Here is a 17,675-nt window from a genome sequence, read left to right as displayed (position 1 = left end):
GGATATCCGGTTTTCCCAGCACGATTTGTTAAAAAGGCTACCTTTTCTCCAGTGTATTTATGGAACCTTTGTTAAGTATCAGATAGCTGTAAGTATGTGGGTTTGTCTCTGTATCTCCTATTCTATTCTGTTGGTCTTCACGTCTGTTTTGATGCTAATATCATGCTATTTTTGTGATTGTAGCTCTGTAGTATAATTTGAGATCAGGTATTGTGATGCCTCCTACATTGTTTTTCTTGTTCAGAATTGCTTTGACTATTCTGGGTCTGTATTCTTCAGAATGAATTTTAGATTTTTTTCTAGTTTTGTGAAGAATGTCATTAGTATTTTGGTGGTGATTGCATTGAATGTGTATATTTGTATATATATAATGTATATACTATATGTATATAATATATGTATATATTATTGTATATATATTATATATATGTGTGCTTTTGGTAGTGTAACCATTTTGGCATATTAATTTTGCCTACCCAAGACTCTTCCATCTTCTGAGGTCTTCTTCAATTTCTTTCTTCAGTGTTCTATAGGTTTTGTTGTAGAGGTTCTTCACATTTAAAAAAAAATTTTTTTTTAGTTGTATTTGGACACAATACCTTTATTTTACTTATTTATTTTTATGTGGTGCCGAGGATTGAACCAAGCACCTTTCATATGCTAGGCGAATGCTCTACCACTGAGCCACAACCCCAGCTCCTCTTTCACATTTTTTGTTAGATTAATTCCCAGGTATTTTATTCTTTTTCAGGTTATTTTGAAATAAATGGTTTTCTAATTTCTTTCTCAGCTGAATTGCTGTTGGAGTATTAAAAAAAGCTACTGATTTATGAGGGCTAATGTTGTATCCTGCTACTTTGCTAAATTCATTTCTCAGCACTAGAAGTCTTCTGGTAGAATTTTTTTGGGGTGTTCTAGATATTGGATCATGTCATCAGCAAACAGAGATAGTTTGAGCTCTTTGTTTTCTATTTGTATTCCTTTAATTTCCTTCTCTTGCCTGATTGCTCTGGCTAGAGTTTCAAGAACTATAATGAATAGAAGTGGTGAGAGTGGACATCCTTGTCTTGTTCCTGTTTTTAGAAGAATAGCTTTCAGTTTTCTCTGTTCAGTGTGATGTTGACTTTAGGTTTGTCATATATAACCTTTATAATGTTAAGGTAATTTCCTTTTATCCCTAGTTTCTCCAGTGGTTTTAACATGAATCATTACTGCCTTTTATCAAAGGCCTTTTCTGTATCTATTGAAATGATCATATTCTTATTCTCATTTCTATTTAAGTGGTGAATTACATTTGTTCATTTGCATATGTTGAACCCATCTTGCATACTTGGGATGAAGCCCATTTGATCGTGGTGTATTATCTTCTTAATGTGTTTTTGAATGCAGTTTGCTAATGTTTTATTAAGAAATTTGCTTCTGTATTCATCAGGGATACTGGTCTGTAGTTTTCTTTCCTAGATGTTTCTTTGTCTGATTTTAGTATCAGAGTTATACTGGCTTCATAGAATGTGTTTGGGAGTTGTTCTACCTTTCTTTTTCATGGAATAATTTGAGAAAGACTAGTGTTAGTTCTTCTTTAAAGGTATGGTAGAACTCCGTTGAGAATCCAGCTGGTTCTGAGCTTTTCTTTATTGGTAGGCTTTTAAGTGCTGTTTGTTTCATTACTTGATATTGGCCTGTTTAGGGCTTTTTTTTTTTTTTTTTTGGTAGTTATGGACGGACAGCATGCCTTTATTTATTTATTTTTATGTGGTGTTAAGGTTCGAACCCAGTGCCTTACATGCTAGACAAGTGCTCTGCTGCTGAGCTATTACCCCAGCTACTGTTTAGGTTTTCTCTATTTTCCTGGTGCAATTTGGGCAGGTCATGTGTTAGAAATTTGTCAGTGCCTTCTAGATTTTGCAGTTTATTGGAGTATAAATTTTTAAAATAGTTTCTAATGATCATCTGGTTTTCAGGAATGTTTGTGGTAATATCTCATTTTTTTTATCTCTAATTTTGTTGATTTCGGTCTTCTCTCTTTTGGTTAGTTTGGCTAAGGGTTTATCAATCTTATTTATCTTTTTGAAGAACCAACTCTTGGTTCTATTGATACTGTGTATTGTTTGTTCATTCTCAATTTCATTAATTTTGGCTCTGATCTTTATTATTTTCTGTCTCCTACTGATACTCTGGAGTAGTTTTTTTTTTTTTGTATACCAGGGATAGAACTGAAGGGTACTTAACTTCTGAGCCACATTCCCAACCCTTTTAAAATTTTTTAAATTTTGAGACAGGGTCTTGCTAAGCTTTGTAAGGCCTTGCTAACTTGCTGAGGCTGAGGCTTGCTTTGAACTTGTGATCCTCCTGCCTCAGCCTCCCAAGCCAATGGGATTACAGGCATGTGCCAACATGCCTGGCTTTTTCTTCTTTTTCTCAGGTCTTGAGGTGGAGCATAAGCTTATTTATTTGGAATCTCTCATTCTCTCTTTATTTACTGTAGGCACTCAATTTTGCAATGAATTTTCCTCTATTATTAGTATTAAAGTATTGCTTTAATACTATCCCAGAGATTTTGATATGTTATTCCTTTATTTTCATTTGTTGTTTCTGTGATTATTTGATTATATTTCTCATTCCTTCTTTGATCCATTCTTTATTTAAAAGAGTAATGTTTAATCTCCATCTTTTTATGTGATTTCTATTATCTTTCTTGTTGTGGATTTTTCATTTCATTCCATTATGGTCTACTAGGATGCATGGAATTATACTGATTTTTTTGAGGGTGGTGTATTTTCTAAGACCTATAACCTAGAATATGGTCTATTTTGTGAAAGAGTCTATGAGCTGCTGAGAAGAAGGGGAAATTAAACTATTTTGGGATGAAATATTCTATAGGAGTCTATTAGGTATTTTGATTTATAGTATTTTTTATGTTGCATATATTTTTATTGATTTTATGCTTTGATGACCTGTCTTCTGGTGATAAGGGTGTGTTGAAATCACCCATTATTATTTTTTGGGTCTATCTAGGATTTAAAGTCAAGGAGTATTTTTTGTTTTTTTTTTTTTAAATAATGCAACTGGATGAATTGATATTTGAGGTACATGTAAGGTCAGACAGTGGTGACCAAAAGGAGGCAGATTTAAAATGGCTGCTGAATGAGGCTTTATTGAGATTTCGCTCCCAGGCAAGACCCTTAGACCAAAAGGGTGGGTCTGAGGAGAAGCACACTGGGGCTCTACTGGACTGGAATTTTTATTGGGCTTAGAGCAGGAAAGGAGGGCTTGGGACAGGAAAAGGGGTTTTTAGAGTCCCATGTCCTACTGGAGTTGTTGGTAGTGGGGGGCTGGCTAAGATCCAGGATTGGTCAGGAGACCCCGCTGATTGACAGGTGGTTTTGTCAGCATCTGATTGGTGTTTCTGTGTCGCCCGGATTGCTTGGTGCTTTGTTCCTCAGCCATCTCCATCGACCTGACAGTATATATATATATATATATATATATATATATATATATATATATATATATATATATGCTACTGTTTTATTTTCTTGTTAGATTGTTCCCTTTACCAGGATGTAATAGCCTTCTTTGTCACTTCTGATTAGTTTTTATTTGGAATTCAGCTTTGTCAGATATGAGAGTAACTATTCTAGCTTGTTTATGGACCCCATTTGTGTAGAATATTTTTTCCATCCTTTGGCCTTCAGCTGTGAATATCTTTGCCTATGAGATGAACACCTCTTGCAAATAGCGTATAGTTGAATCTTGTTTTTTGTTCCATTCTGCTAATCTATGTCTTTTAATTGGGAAGTTGAGACCATTTATATTCAGTGTTATTATGGATATGTGTTGTGATTTGCTGCCGTTTTGATTATTTTATTTTGTTTTGATTTTTGTTTAGAAGATTAGTCTTCTCTTGATTTTTATCTATTTGGGAATATTGAGATTTTTTTTTTTTTTTTCTTTCCAGGCTCTCCTTGATTTTAGTGTTTGAGTTCAGAATTAGAAGTTAGCCTTGTTGGTTTGCCTCTAAATATTTCTCTCTGGCAGCTTTTAATATTCTTTCCTTATTTTCTATGCTGGACATTTTGATTATGATGTCTTGGTGATTTCTTTTCTGATCAGGTCTATTTGGAGTTTTATATGTTTCCTGTATGTGAATGTCATTTCTGATATGGGGAAAATTTTTTTGTTATTATCTCATTGAAAATGTTCTTAATGACTTTAGCCTGCATCTCCATGTTCTCTTCTATCCCAGTGATTCTCAGGTTTGGTCTCTTGATGTTGTGCCAGAATTCTTGTATATTCTGGTCATGTTCTATCATTTTTTTCTTTTGTGGTATTTTGTCTACTCAATCATGTATTCTGTCTACAAGGCCTGAGGATCTATCTCAAGGTCTGAAGTTCTGTTTACATAATCTAATGTGTTAGTGATACTTTCAAGTGAATTTAAAAAAAATTTTTTTAAACATGTTGATGGACCTTTATTTTATTCATTTATTTATATGCAGTGCTGAGAATTGAACCCAGTGCCTCACACATGCTAGGCAAGTGCTCTACCACTGAGCCACAACCCCAGCACTCAAGTGAATTTTTAATTTAAGTCATTGTGTCTTTCATTTTCAGGAGTTCTGATTGACTTATTTTATATATATATATAAATTATTTATTTATTTTGGGTACCGGGCATTGAACTCAGAGGCACTTGATCACTGAGCCACATCCCCAGCCTTATTTTGTATTTTATTTAGAGACAGCGTCTCTCATTGAGTTGCTTAGCAACTCGCCTTTCCTTTGCTGAGGCTGGCTTTTAATTCTCTTGATTGCCCTGTCTCAGACTCTCGAGCTGTTGGGATTACAGGTGTGCTTCACCCCTTCTGGCTTTCAGTATTTCTATTTCTTTAATGAAATGGCTTAGATCTTCTTTTACTTCATGGAATATTGTAATAATCAGTAATTTTCCCCCCTTCATTCAACATTTTAATAATCATTTTTTTAAAAAATAATCTTTCTCTGGAATTTCATCCATTTCCATATCTGTAGGATTCTTTGTTGGGGGATTATTAATTTTGTGCGGAGATTTGTTTTCCTGTTTCCTTATGTTGGGTATTAATTCAGGTGAATTCTCCATCCTTTTTTATATGTGTGTCCTTATATGTGTAATAGTTCTTTTTTTATTCTAGGATTTCTCTCTGTTTTTGGTATATGAGTAGATGTTGACAGTTGGGGGAACCAGAAGTTCCCCTCTGATTGTTCCTTCTTGGAGCTTGGTTTTTGGTTTGGGGTATTTATCTCCCCAACTCTATGAGTTGAAGTAATGTTTAGTCTCAAGGGAGGCTAGATCATGTGTGGGTTAAGTTTGTCTGTTGTTTGGATTATGAGCATTTCTCAGTAGCAGGATCTCTATAATCTTGAAGTGTCACAATCACTTTCCATCCCCTTTTAGAAGGAGGGTTAATCCAGGAATAATACTAAAGTTGGTAATAGATGTCCTTTTTTTTTTTTGGTACTTGGGAGTGAACCCAGGGAAGCTTAACTACTGAACTACATCCCTAGCCCTTTTTATTTTTTGAGACAGGATCTCAATAAGTTACATAGAGCCTCTCCTCTTCAAGTTGCTGAGACTGGCTTTGAACTTGGGATTTTTCTGCCTTAGCCTCCTGAGATGCTGGGATTATAGCCATGTGCTAGTGCACCTGGCCAGACATAGAATTTTTATTTATTTATTTATTTATTTAAGTTTTCAGCAGATACAACATCTTTGTTTGTATGTGGTGCTGAGGATCGAACCCGGGCCGCACGCATGCCAGGCGAGCGCGCTACCGCTTGAGCCACATCCCCAGCCCCCAGACATAGAGTTTTAAGATAGATGTCTGATATTTACTTTGACATCTGTAATCTTAATTGTCTCCTATATAGGAAAGGTGAGGTCAGCATTTAACATCAGTGACAGCAACACACAACTATGAACTAGATCAGGTATTTAACATCAGGTATCTAATATGTTGTCTACTGTATTAATAATTACATCAACATAAATAGGGTATGATTTACATAAACCATGTAATTGTATTAGTGCGATCTCAGTTTCTTAAGAAAAGGAAAACAGGTGGAAAGGTGGGAAAAAGTTTGAAATATTAAAAAAAATGCTATCAGAGGAAAAGGAGGTAGTTAGCAGATGTTGGCTCACTGAGAAACAGTTTTCCCGCTTTGTAAGTCAAATGCTGATGAGCTGCTGGAAAGTACATCCTTCCTCTAATGTGCTATCCTCTCTCTTCACAGAATATTTTTTATGGATCATTTCATTTGCATCTTTATAATAGTGCTGGGAGGCAAGTAGTAGTATGCCCATTTTTACTTTTGGAGAAACTGAGAATCATAAAATGTACATTTGCTAAAGGTCATAAAACTATTAAGTATAAGCCACCATTTTTTTTTTCCCCAGGATTGGTATGGTGGTAATGGGAAGTTGGGAGACATACTCTGAATGTAAAAATATACTATAGAAATGGAATTAACTGGTCATCTTAAAATACTCTTGGTACCTACTTGTCCAATTGTTCTCCAAGTGGGTTGTACCAGTTCATACTTGTGCTAAGAGTGTAGAATGGAACACTGTTAACTCAAATCCTTGACATAATGGGAGAATATTTGGTGTTTTCTTCTTTCTTTTTTTTTAATCCATGAATTATTTGGCACTTTAATTTGGTTAAGACAGATTATTTATGGTAACTTATAAGTACAATTAAATTTTTTAAATTGAGAGTTGGGGAATAGAATGTATAAAATAATATTTCTATGAAGATGAATCTCATACAGAATAGACTGAAACAGAGTGAGACTGTCAGCCTTGTGACCAGATAAGTGATGCTTGGTCTGGTTGGATACAGTAACAATAGTTGAGAACCTATATGATAATATTATGGAAGAATCAACAGGACATGGGACCAAGGGAGTAAACGAGAAGTAAAAAATGAACTTGAGGCCAGTACAGTGGTGCATGCCTATAATCCCAGCTGCTTATTAGGAGGATGAGACAGGATGATTGAGAGTTCAAAGCCAGCCTCAGCAACCTCAAGGCACTAAGCAACTCAGTGAGACCCTGCCTCTAAATAAAATACAAAGTAGGGCTGGGGGTATGGCTCAGTAGTTGAGTGCCCCTGAGTTCAATCCCTGGTACCAAAAAAAAAAAAAAAAAAAAAAAAAAAAAAAAGGTGAGACTCAGTTTTTCTGTGTGTGTGTGTGAATAATTTACTTACATAGCCTATGAATTTAATGTGTTTGACACTACAGTTTTATTTTATTCATTGATGCCCCCCAAATACTTCAAAACAATTTTTAAAATTAGGATATAATTCATAAAAAAATGCCATTTCAACCACTTTAAGCTATACAATTCAGTGGTTTCTAGTGTATTCCCAAAAGTGTGCAACCATTACCACTATTTTCATCATTTATATCACTCCCAAAAGAAACTTCTTACTTCCCAATTCCAACTTCCTCTCATCCCCTGGAAACCATTTATCTACTTCTGTCTCTATGAATCTGCCTAATCAGGACATTTCATGGGTGGCCTCTTGTGTCTGGGTATTACTTAGTGTAATTTTTTTTTAAATCTTTTTTTTTAATTGATTTGTTAAAAAATAAATGACAGCGGAATGCATTACAATTCTTATTACACATATATAGCACAATTTTTCATATCTTTGGTTGTATATAAAGTATGTTGACACCAATTCGTGTCTTCATACATGTACTTTAGATAATGATGTCCATCACATTCCACCATCCTTGCTAACCTACTCTTCCCCTCCCCTTCCCTCCCACCCCTCTGCCCTATCTAGAGTTCCTCTATTCCTCCCGTGCTCCCCCTCCCTACCCAACTATGAATCAGTCTCCTTATATCAGAGAAAACATTTGGCATTTTTTTGGGGGGGATTGGCTGACTTCACTTAGCATTATCTTCTCCAACGCCATCCATTTACCTGAAAATGCTATGATTTTATTCTCTCTTATTGCTGAGTAAAATTTTATTGTGTATATATGCCACATTTTTTTATCCATTCATGTACTGAAGTGCATCTGTGTTGGTTCCACAGTTTAGCTATTGTGAATTGTGCTGCTATAAACATTGATGTGTCTCTGTAGTACACTGATTTTAAGTCCTTTGGGTATAGACCGGGGAGAGGGATAGCTGGGTCAAATGGTGGTTCCATTCCCAGATTTCCAAGGAATCTCCATACTGCTTTCCATATTGGCTGCACCAATTTGCAGTTCCACCAGCAGTGTATGAGTACCTTTTTCCCCACGTCCTCGCCAACACTTATTGTTGTTTGTCTTCATAATAGCTGCCATTCTGACTGGAGTGAGATGATATCTTAGAGTAGTTTTGATTTGCATTTCTCTAATTGCTAGAGGTGATGAACATTTTTTTCATATGTTTGTTGATTGATTGTATATCCTCTTCTGAGAAGTGTCTGTTCAGTTCCTTGGCCCATTTACTTAGTGTAATGTTTTGAAGGTTCAACTATATTGCAGCATTATCAACAATCCATTCCTTTTTATGGCTGAATAGTAGTCCATTATATGGATATTCCAGATTTTATTTGTCTATCAGTTGATAGACATTTGGATTTATTTTACATTTTTGACTACTATGAATATAGCGTCTGTGAGCATTTGCATATAATTTTTATGTGAACATGTTTCCAGTTCTCTTAAGTATAGTATGTACCAGTGGAATGCTTATTTATATGGCAACTCTTATATTTAACTTGCTGAAGAATTGCCAAAGTATTTTTTTTTAGCAGATGCACCATTTTATATTCTCATCAACAATGTATGAGTTTTCTAATTTCTCTACATTCTTGTTAACACATAGTTTTTATTTTACATTTTAAAAATTATGGTCATCCTAATGGGTATGAAGTGGGGTATGTGTGTGTGTGTGTGTGTGTGTGTGTGTGTGTGTATTTGATACCAGGGATTGAACTCAGGGGCACTTGACTACTGAGCCACACCCCCAATCCTATTTTGTATTTTATTTAGAGGCAGATTCTCACTGAGTTGCTTTGCACCTTGGCGTTGCTGAACTCTCAGTCCTACTGTTTCAGCCTCCTCTGGGATTATAGGCATGTGCAACTGTGCCTGGCTTTTGGTTTTCGTTCACAGTTTTCCATGGTTTTAAACATATTTTCATGTACTAATTAACTATTTGTATATTTTCTTGGGAGAAATGTCTATTCAAATCCTTTCCCTATTATTTATTTATTTATGAGAGCCTTCTCTTGATTTATGTTTTCATTTAATTTAAAACTTTCTTATTTCAGTGGGTCCATTTTACCATAAAACATTTTAATTGCCTTTCATAGTACCTTTATTTCTAATGGCTCATACCTATCATTTCTTCTTCCAAATTGTGTTGTAAGCCAAGATATCACAGGCTAATTACAGTATTCATGTTTTGCTTTCCTTTTTTAATTTTATAAAATGTGCACTTTAACCATTTTTAGGTTTAAAGTTCAAAGTATATTCACATTGAGTAGTCATCACCGTTGGCTAGTTTCAGTACATTTTCATCAGCCCAGAAGAGACTCTCTGTCAATTAAACAATTACATTTACCAATTTGTTTTTTTAAAATATTTTTTATTTATACATGGACACAATATCTTTGTTTATTTATCTTTATATGGTGCTGAGATCCAATCCAGTGCCTACATATTCGAGGCAAGTGCTCTGCCATTGAGCTACAACCCCAGCCCCATATTTACCAATTTGTACCATTATGGGGGTTTCTTAAAATAGAACCTAATTTGAGTCCATTTAAATTTTTTTTTATTTAACTGCAGGCTAAATTTACTTAAATCGGGACTGACAAAAAATATCCTGTCAGCCATCATGATCTGAATTCTGGTGTATGATAACAGTTAAATATGGTACACATTAAAAAGCCATGAGAAATTTCTGTTTTATGATAAATATGGCAGTGGCTATTATTTATTAGTAACTTTTTTGAGGTAAGTTATTAAGTCTGCTTTTCTCCTTTCTCCTTAATGCCAGTGAAGATAATTTTTGCTCCAGGGATGTACATTTTGGGATTCTCCAAATACTCCATCAGTGTATATCTCTTTTCCTTTATTCTTATTGGTGGCTGAGTGAGAGAATCCAACAGCCTGACCTGTCTTCAGCCCTGACAGTTCATGGAGATTTGACACAGTTTTTGCTTGACTCCCTTTTCTCTCAGAGTGGCACCGGGCACACTTCTAAACAAAAATCTTCTTTCTTCTCACCATCATCCATTTTTAATTCACTCTCTTATCGCTAGTGCACTGAAGGTTCCTGCTTGGAAGTCTAATGTCTCGCTTTCTCTCTTTATCAACTTTGACTCATTTTTAGGATATGTTATATAAAAGGAAGCAAAAATTGTATTCTTTAATTTTCATATTTGTCCTCACCCTCACTCCAAATCTCCTTTCTGAACCTTGGGCATGTAGGAGTGTGTATTTGTGTGTTTATGAAGAGGAATGGAATTGTCTTTTTTCTTTTCCTGTCATTATCTTTTGAAGGGATGATTTCTTGAAATGCCAAATATAATGGTTATCTTGAAAATATATACATTTTACCATATCTGCAATGTATACCGTTATCATGCATTAAATATAATTTGGTATTGAAATATTTACATTTACATATTGTAAAATTTACATATTATTTTAGGAAACTCAAGAATATACCCGAAATGTTGTAAGATATTGCCTTGAAGCCCTTCAAGACTGGTTTGATGCGATAAACTTCGTAGATGAGGTATGTATATTTTTGATATATGCAAAAGCATTTAAGAAAAATGTTAAATCTCCTTTCACATAAAAAATTATGAATTTTTTAATGGAATAAGGGAAAGAAGTCAGAATTAACATAATATTATTTCGCTTTAAAAGGGGTAAATTAAAAGGGGAGATTAGTTTTTGACGTTTAGAAAATTCCAGAATGTAGTATTTATGTCTGCTTCTTTCTTAGAACAGGCATGATTTCTTTTTATGTTATGTGTATGTGTGTCATTATTTCTCAGAAGTGAAGATTAATTTCAGTTGAAGAGATAAAAATGTCAGTGCAAATTTGAATAAGATAGGGGAGATAAAGAAAAATATATTACAACTTTTAGTTGGACAGTATTTTTTTTAGAGGTTGAAAAGATACACTTGAACAAAGGTAATTTTTATTAATAATAGAGAAGAGTTGGCACAGGACATTTTATGTGTGAATTGAATAAGTGATTACTTTTATTAGTCAAGTTTACCAGGAGCCCTTTTTATTCATCTTATGAAGTAGGGTCAGAATATGTTATATACAGAGAAACAAATATGTTTAGACAGCACTGCCCCTCACCTCCCAATCTCCTTTCCGAACCTTGGGCAGGTAGGGGTGTGTATATTTGTGTTTATGGAGAGGAGTAGAATTGTCTTTCTTTTTTTCTTTTCCTTTTTTTTTTTTTTTTAAATTTTGACACAATCACAAATTTATTTGGAAGTTGATAGTGGAAATAGGTTTCTTTTCTAGAATCATTGAACAGTTAATTTGTTGACTTGACACCCTATGACTTCCAAGCACTTTAGTGTATATTTCCTTCAAAGATATGTTCTCCTATAACCAGACTACAACTGTAAAATTCAGTACTATATTATTATCATCTAATCACTTATTTTAGCAGTTGTTCAGTGATGTCCTTTATAGCAAAAGAATTCGGTTCAGAATCAAATTTTGCAATTTGATTTCCTGCCTCTAGTCTCTGGTCTCCTTCTGGAATACTTTCTCAGTTTTTCTTTTCATTTTTGTTTCCTTCCTTCCTTCTCCTTCTTCTTCTTCTTCTTCCTTTTTTTTTTTTTTTTTCACTTGTATCTAGGATTGAATCCAGGGGCACTTTACCATTGAGCTATATCTCCTCAGTCCTCTTTTTAATTTTTTTTTCTTTTAGTTGTAGTTGGACACAATACCTTTATTTTATTTATTTATTTATTTATTTTTATGTGGTGCTGAGGATCAAACCCAGTACCTCACATGTGCTAGGTGAGTGCTCTACCGCTGAGCCACAACCCCAGCCCCTCAGTCCTTTTTTAATTTAATTTTTTTTTTTTTTTTTGACACTCAGGACTGAATCCAACGGTGCTTAGCCATCGTGCCACAACCCCCTTTCTAGTATTTTATTTGGACACAGGGTTTTGCTGAATTGCTTAGGCCCTTATTAAATTGCTGAGGCTGGCTTTGAACTCACAATTCTCCTGCCCAAGCCTCCCAAGCTGCCGGGATTACAGGAGTGTGCCACTGTGTCTGGCCCTTTTTTAATTTTTTAAACTTTGAGACAGGCTCTTGCTAAATTGCTTAGGGTCTTGCTAAAGTTGCTGAGACTGGGCCCAAATTTGCAATTATCCTGCCTCAGCCCCCCAAGTCACCGGGAATACAGCTGTGCACCATCATGCCTATCCTGAACTGTGACATTTTAAAGCATGTAGATCAATCATTTTGTAGAATGTTCCTCAGTTTGGGTTTGTCTCATGATTAGATTCAGATTATATATCATTTTTAGAAATATGACATAGTGAAGTTGTAGTCTTTTAATTGTAACTGGTAACTTATGATTTATGTTAGTCCTGATGATGTTCTCTTTGATCACTTGATTAGAATAATGCTTGGTAGCCTTCGTCAGCATGAGGTTACCTTTTCTATTACTGTAATTATTTTATTTAATGGTTTTTAATCCATTAGTATTATTATTTAATGCTCAAATTCTTTTAGATTTGGCCAGAAAAAACCCATTCAAGTTGGTTTCTGGGTCCGTTTGCTTGTTTCACAATTCTTTGAGTAATTCCATGCTTTATGTCACAAGATGTTTCAAGCTCACACTATAGATTCTATAACCCATTTCTGGAATGAGTAATTTATTTAAGGTTACCTGGTGACTTTTAGTGGAGAACAATATTTAAAAGCAAAAACTGGGTGCTAGATGTGCTCATTACTATTGGAGTGTTAGTCTTCTCAGGCTCTCATAGTAAGCCCCGGTTAGGAGTATGGTGTATATTATGTATACACACACATACATATATATTTACTTCTATATTTATTTTTCTATGTGCAGTAAATGTTATGAATTCAAACTGATACTTTATATCACTTTTTTGTTTGTTTTGGTATTAGGGATTCATCTAAGGGTTTTATTCATGCTAGATAAATAATCTATCGCTGAGCCCTCAAGCAGATATTTTAAATTTCAAAGGTGTGGGGAGGCTATACTTCATGGTAGGGTGGTTGCCTAGAAATGCACAAGACCCTGGGTTTAATCCCCAGTACCCACCCCACAGTAAGCTAAATAAATAAATAGAAAATAAAATTCTACTATAAAACCATAGACCTTTTTCTATTTATGCCCCAGCAATAAGAAACCTCACTTCCATCATCATGTATTCTCTCCTGGGGGTGTCGTATGACTTTATGACTATTCAGGTCTTACTTCCTATGCCAGGCCATACTCCCTATGTTAATTAGCACCCCACCTCCCTTTTCATTCTAAGCAACCTCTGACATCTCAAGCCCTCTTCCTTTGCCCACATAGTTGTTCTGAACTTGGGCTCTGATGTCCCTCTTCAGGCTCCTCACTTATTCTGTCTATTTTGCCTGCCTGCAAAATATGCGTGTTTTGTCCTGCCCACTCTTAGCCTCCCAGTGGCATTAAGAGTATATTGGAAGGAAAGAGCCCTCTTTATCTTTTACTCTGATCCTTCCTGCCCCAAATTACATTATCTTCCACCCTGATCCACCCTTCGTCTAATATTTGTGTTTACTCTTAACCTTCAGCATGGATGATCTGGATTTTGTCCTTTTGGATTCTGAGTCTCTCTTTATCAGATTACCTTGATTCTTGCCCTTCAGTAATTGTTGCTCTTTAAGTTTAAACTTTGTTTATTTCGGTAATAATGAGTGAATCTCCCTAGAACACTGTCTAGTTTCTAGAGAGCTTTATCCTTCTTTTAGCCTTCTGTATTCTTTATCCCTCTGCAGGATTAATCCCTCAGCTGAATTTTTGACTTTTTTCAACCCAGTTCTTACTGGTATTTGCAACTTTAGAAACTATTGTTGAAATGGCAATAACACTGAGACAATAGGAAGATTGAAGTGGGGGAAAGTTATATTATACACAGGATTATGTAGTAAATGACATGAAGTTAATTCATAGTTGGATTCAAGAGTGGAGTTAAGGATAATTAGAATCATTTGTGATATACAGTGTATCTGAATTCAAGGAAATAGTACATTTTTCACACAAATATTTTAGGAAGATATTGAATGTAATAAAGAATTTAAATTGAATTTTAACAGAAGAGAAAATAAACATAGAACACAAGAGATCAAAAAATGAATTCTGTTTTTATATAATGTTTAAAAGCTTTTATTAATCTCTCATTTGTAGGTATGTAGTGTAGATACAGAGATATTAAATGAGTTGCCTATAGTTATGTAGTAAATTACTAGTGGTCTTGGATCTAAACCTCATATTTCTCAACTGTTTGTTTAATAGTGTTTCAGGTATGCCAGTTTTTGAGAACAGGAAGGTTGGCATGTGAATTGTAGCTCTGCTATATACAGTTCATTTAGCTATGTGACCTTAAACACATTTTTAAAAATTTTGTTTTTTATGTGTATGTTTTTTTTAAAATCTTTTTAACATTGCTCAGTTCATTTTTCTTATCTATTATCATAATACTAACCAATGAGGATTGACTAAGAGACATATTACATGTATGATAATTATTAGTTCTTCTGTCCTTGTGGGTGGATGTCAGAAGTTATTATAGTTAAGACAGTAAAGATTAAGCAAAAATATATATTGAACTCAATAAGCTGAATCAAGTAATTATATAGAAATAGGATAAAGTAAATTTTCCTATAAGGCAGACCATTTAAGAAACTTCAAACGTGAATATTATGTGGGGTGGTGATTATGAGTATGTAGCAGAGACGTGTGACTGGAGTCCTCTGATAGAAGGATATTAGAACATTTGTTTAGCAAGTATTTATTTAATGTTTGCTTTTTTGTAAACACTTGGAGACAGTGATGAAGCAGACCCTGATTTAAGTATGTGGAACATAAGTAAATGGTTAATTTGATTTGTGTTTATGTGAAGTTGTGAGCAGGTATTGTGGGAACAACAGAAGGGAGCTTCTGATTACCTTGTAGGACTCAATAGCAAAGTCTTAAAGATATGTTAATTCAGGGGTGGGGTGGGAAGAAGGGCTATATAGCATTCAAGGCAGAGCAATAGCATAAACTAAGGAACAAAAGTGCTCTATATGTGTAACAAGAATTGTAATGCATTCTGCTGTCATTTTTTAAAAAATCAATAAAAATGGGGCTGGGGATGTGGCTCAAGCGGTAGCGCGCTCGCCTGGCATGCGTGCGGCCCAGGTTCGATCCTCAGCACCACATACAAACAAAGATGGTGTGTCTGCCGAAAACTAGAAAATAAATATTAAAAAATCCCCTCTCTCTCTCTCTCTCTTTCTCATTCTCTCTCTCTCTCTTTAAAAAAAATCAATAAAAATTAGACCAAAAAAAGGAACAAAATTGTGGTGACTTAGGCAGCGCTGCTTATGGTACATAACTTTATGTGACATGAGATGAAACTGGGAAGGTAAGCTTTGTCTTCTCAGAATTTGGAAGGTTAGGGTTGGGGTTGTGGCTCAGAGGTAGATCACTCACCTACCATGTGTGAGGCCCTGGGTTCGATCCTCAGCACCACATGAAAATAAAATAAAGACATTGTTTCCACCTATAAGTCAAAAATAGATTATAATAAAAAAAAGTATTTGGAAGGTTATCACAAGGCTAAAACATTAAGGAGTCACTAAAAGATTGTGAGCTGAAGTTCAATATTGAATTAATATTTTATTAAGACTACTTTCTGTCAGCATACACAGGTTTAACTAGAGAGAAGTTATGTTAGTCAAAGGATTCGTTTGAATGCAAAGATAATTTGAAGCAGCTTAAGTTAAAGGAGGGATAATTTATAATGAGTGCATAGGGATGTCTCAGGGATCTTAGGGCCTCTGGAGCTCAGGAATGGGTTGGAATGATGTATAGAAATACCTGTTTTGCCTTTTCTTTGCTACATGCATCTGCTTCATTTTTTCCTCCCTCTCTGCTTCCATGTTCATGTGGTGAAATATTGTCTTCTTACATTTGCCTAATGTTGCAATTTCAGGCATATTCTAAGGCTGTTTTGTGAATGTCTCTAGGTCCCAGTTCCAAACTGTTTTAAGAGTGAGGGAAACTCATTATTCTGGTTGAATTGGGTGTCTTCTGCCTGTTTTGAGTTCAGTCAAATGTGGCTATTATAAATTTGACTTTCAGTCCCCAATCCCTGTATGTGTGGTCATGGAGACTGGGTAAAGGGGGTGTGGATATGTTTTGAAGAAGATGGAATGGATGGTCATGAGTGAAATAGACACCACAACAGATGTCTTACAGAGGGTAAGAGTAGAAGCAGGAGCTACTGCTGAAATCTAGGCATGAAACATTGAGAGCCTAAGCTAAGGTTGATTAGATGCAGTGTAGAAAGAAGAGAAAGTGGATTTGTGAGATACTTTAAAAATCAAATAATCATAATTTGATGCCTTGAGGAGGAGGTTTTTGAGAAGGAAGGAGTCTACTTTTTAGATTGTTATTACAGAGAATCTGGAGAAGAGACATTAAGTAGGATTGAGTTTTAGGGCAAAGATGCTGAGTTTGGTTTGGACACTGTATTTATAAACCCTGTGGTATATTAAGTGTTGATTTCAATAGACACTTGATTGTGATTTCTGCTGAGACTTGGAAATTATCTGGGTAGGTTTAGTGGTGAAAGCTTTGAATCTGGATAAAGTCATCTGTAACAAGAACAGTAGGAAATGGAAAATGGAATTCAGGGACCACCCAGTATATATACTAGGGGTGAAAGAAAAGGAATTTATCAAGTGACCAATCTGACAAAGAGGGAGCATGAAATTTAACACTACAGAAAAATATGTTTACAATATGCTAAACCCCTCAAAGATAAAATAGAGTCCATGGTTTACTAGTTCACAGCAGTGTGTATTAAGTACTGTGTCATTTTATTTCTTTCTTATAATCATTCTATTGTTTATTATTCCCACTTTACAGGCCAGGCAACTTATTAGGCACAGAGAAATTAAGTTGCTTGCTTATAGTTTTGTGGCTCTAGGTGGTAGAGTTAGGGTTTGAATGCATACAGATGAGGCCTTAAGAGCATTCTTAATGACTATGCCTAAATGCCTTTAAAGAAAATTTTGGGAAATTCTGGTTTAACTAGTTAGTTTAGAATGTGTTACTAAAATAATTATGGTAATCAAGGGCAAATTTTTCTTTAAAAGAACACTTTTTTAATATCCTTCACATTTTGAAGAGCATGTTATTCTCATTAGTTTTAACAAAGATAATAATTTCATATTATGACTCTTTATAACGTATATAATGTTATTTTATTGACACAATGTTCTGGATTTTTTTTTTTTTTTTTTGGTACTGGGAATTGAACCCAGAGGCAGTTTACCACTGAGCCATATTCCAAGACCTTTTTATTTTTAATTTCAAGACAGAGTCTCACTAAGTTGCTGAGGCTGGCCTTGAACTTAAGATCCT

The 17,675-nt window shown here is 34.8% G+C and overlaps 1 protein-coding gene across 4 annotated transcripts in view; it reads left to right on the top strand.

Annotated features, from left to right (window-relative positions):
- Ubr3 (ubiquitin protein ligase E3 component n-recognin 3) overlaps positions 1 to 17,675 on the top strand; it is a 227,269-nt gene that overhangs the window by 76,154 nt on the left and 133,440 nt on the right. For all 4 annotated transcript variants that reach the window (XM_071619089.1, XM_071619090.1, XM_071619088.1 and 1 more), the window contains one exon: positions 10,706 to 10,792. In XM_071619089.1, the coding sequence (XP_071475190.1) occupies positions 10,706 to 10,792 (87 nt within the window). The remainder of the gene's footprint in view (positions 1 to 10,705; positions 10,793 to 17,675) is intronic.

The sequence above is a fragment of the Marmota flaviventris genome, chromosome 11 (genome assembly GCF_047511675.1).
Source record: "Marmota flaviventris isolate mMarFla1 chromosome 11, mMarFla1.hap1, whole genome shotgun sequence".
Classification (NCBI taxonomy): Eukaryota; Metazoa; Chordata; class Mammalia; order Rodentia; family Sciuridae; genus Marmota; species Marmota flaviventris.
The sequence above is the reverse complement of the archived record's forward strand: the minus strand, read 5'-3'. Positions and strand labels throughout refer to the sequence as shown.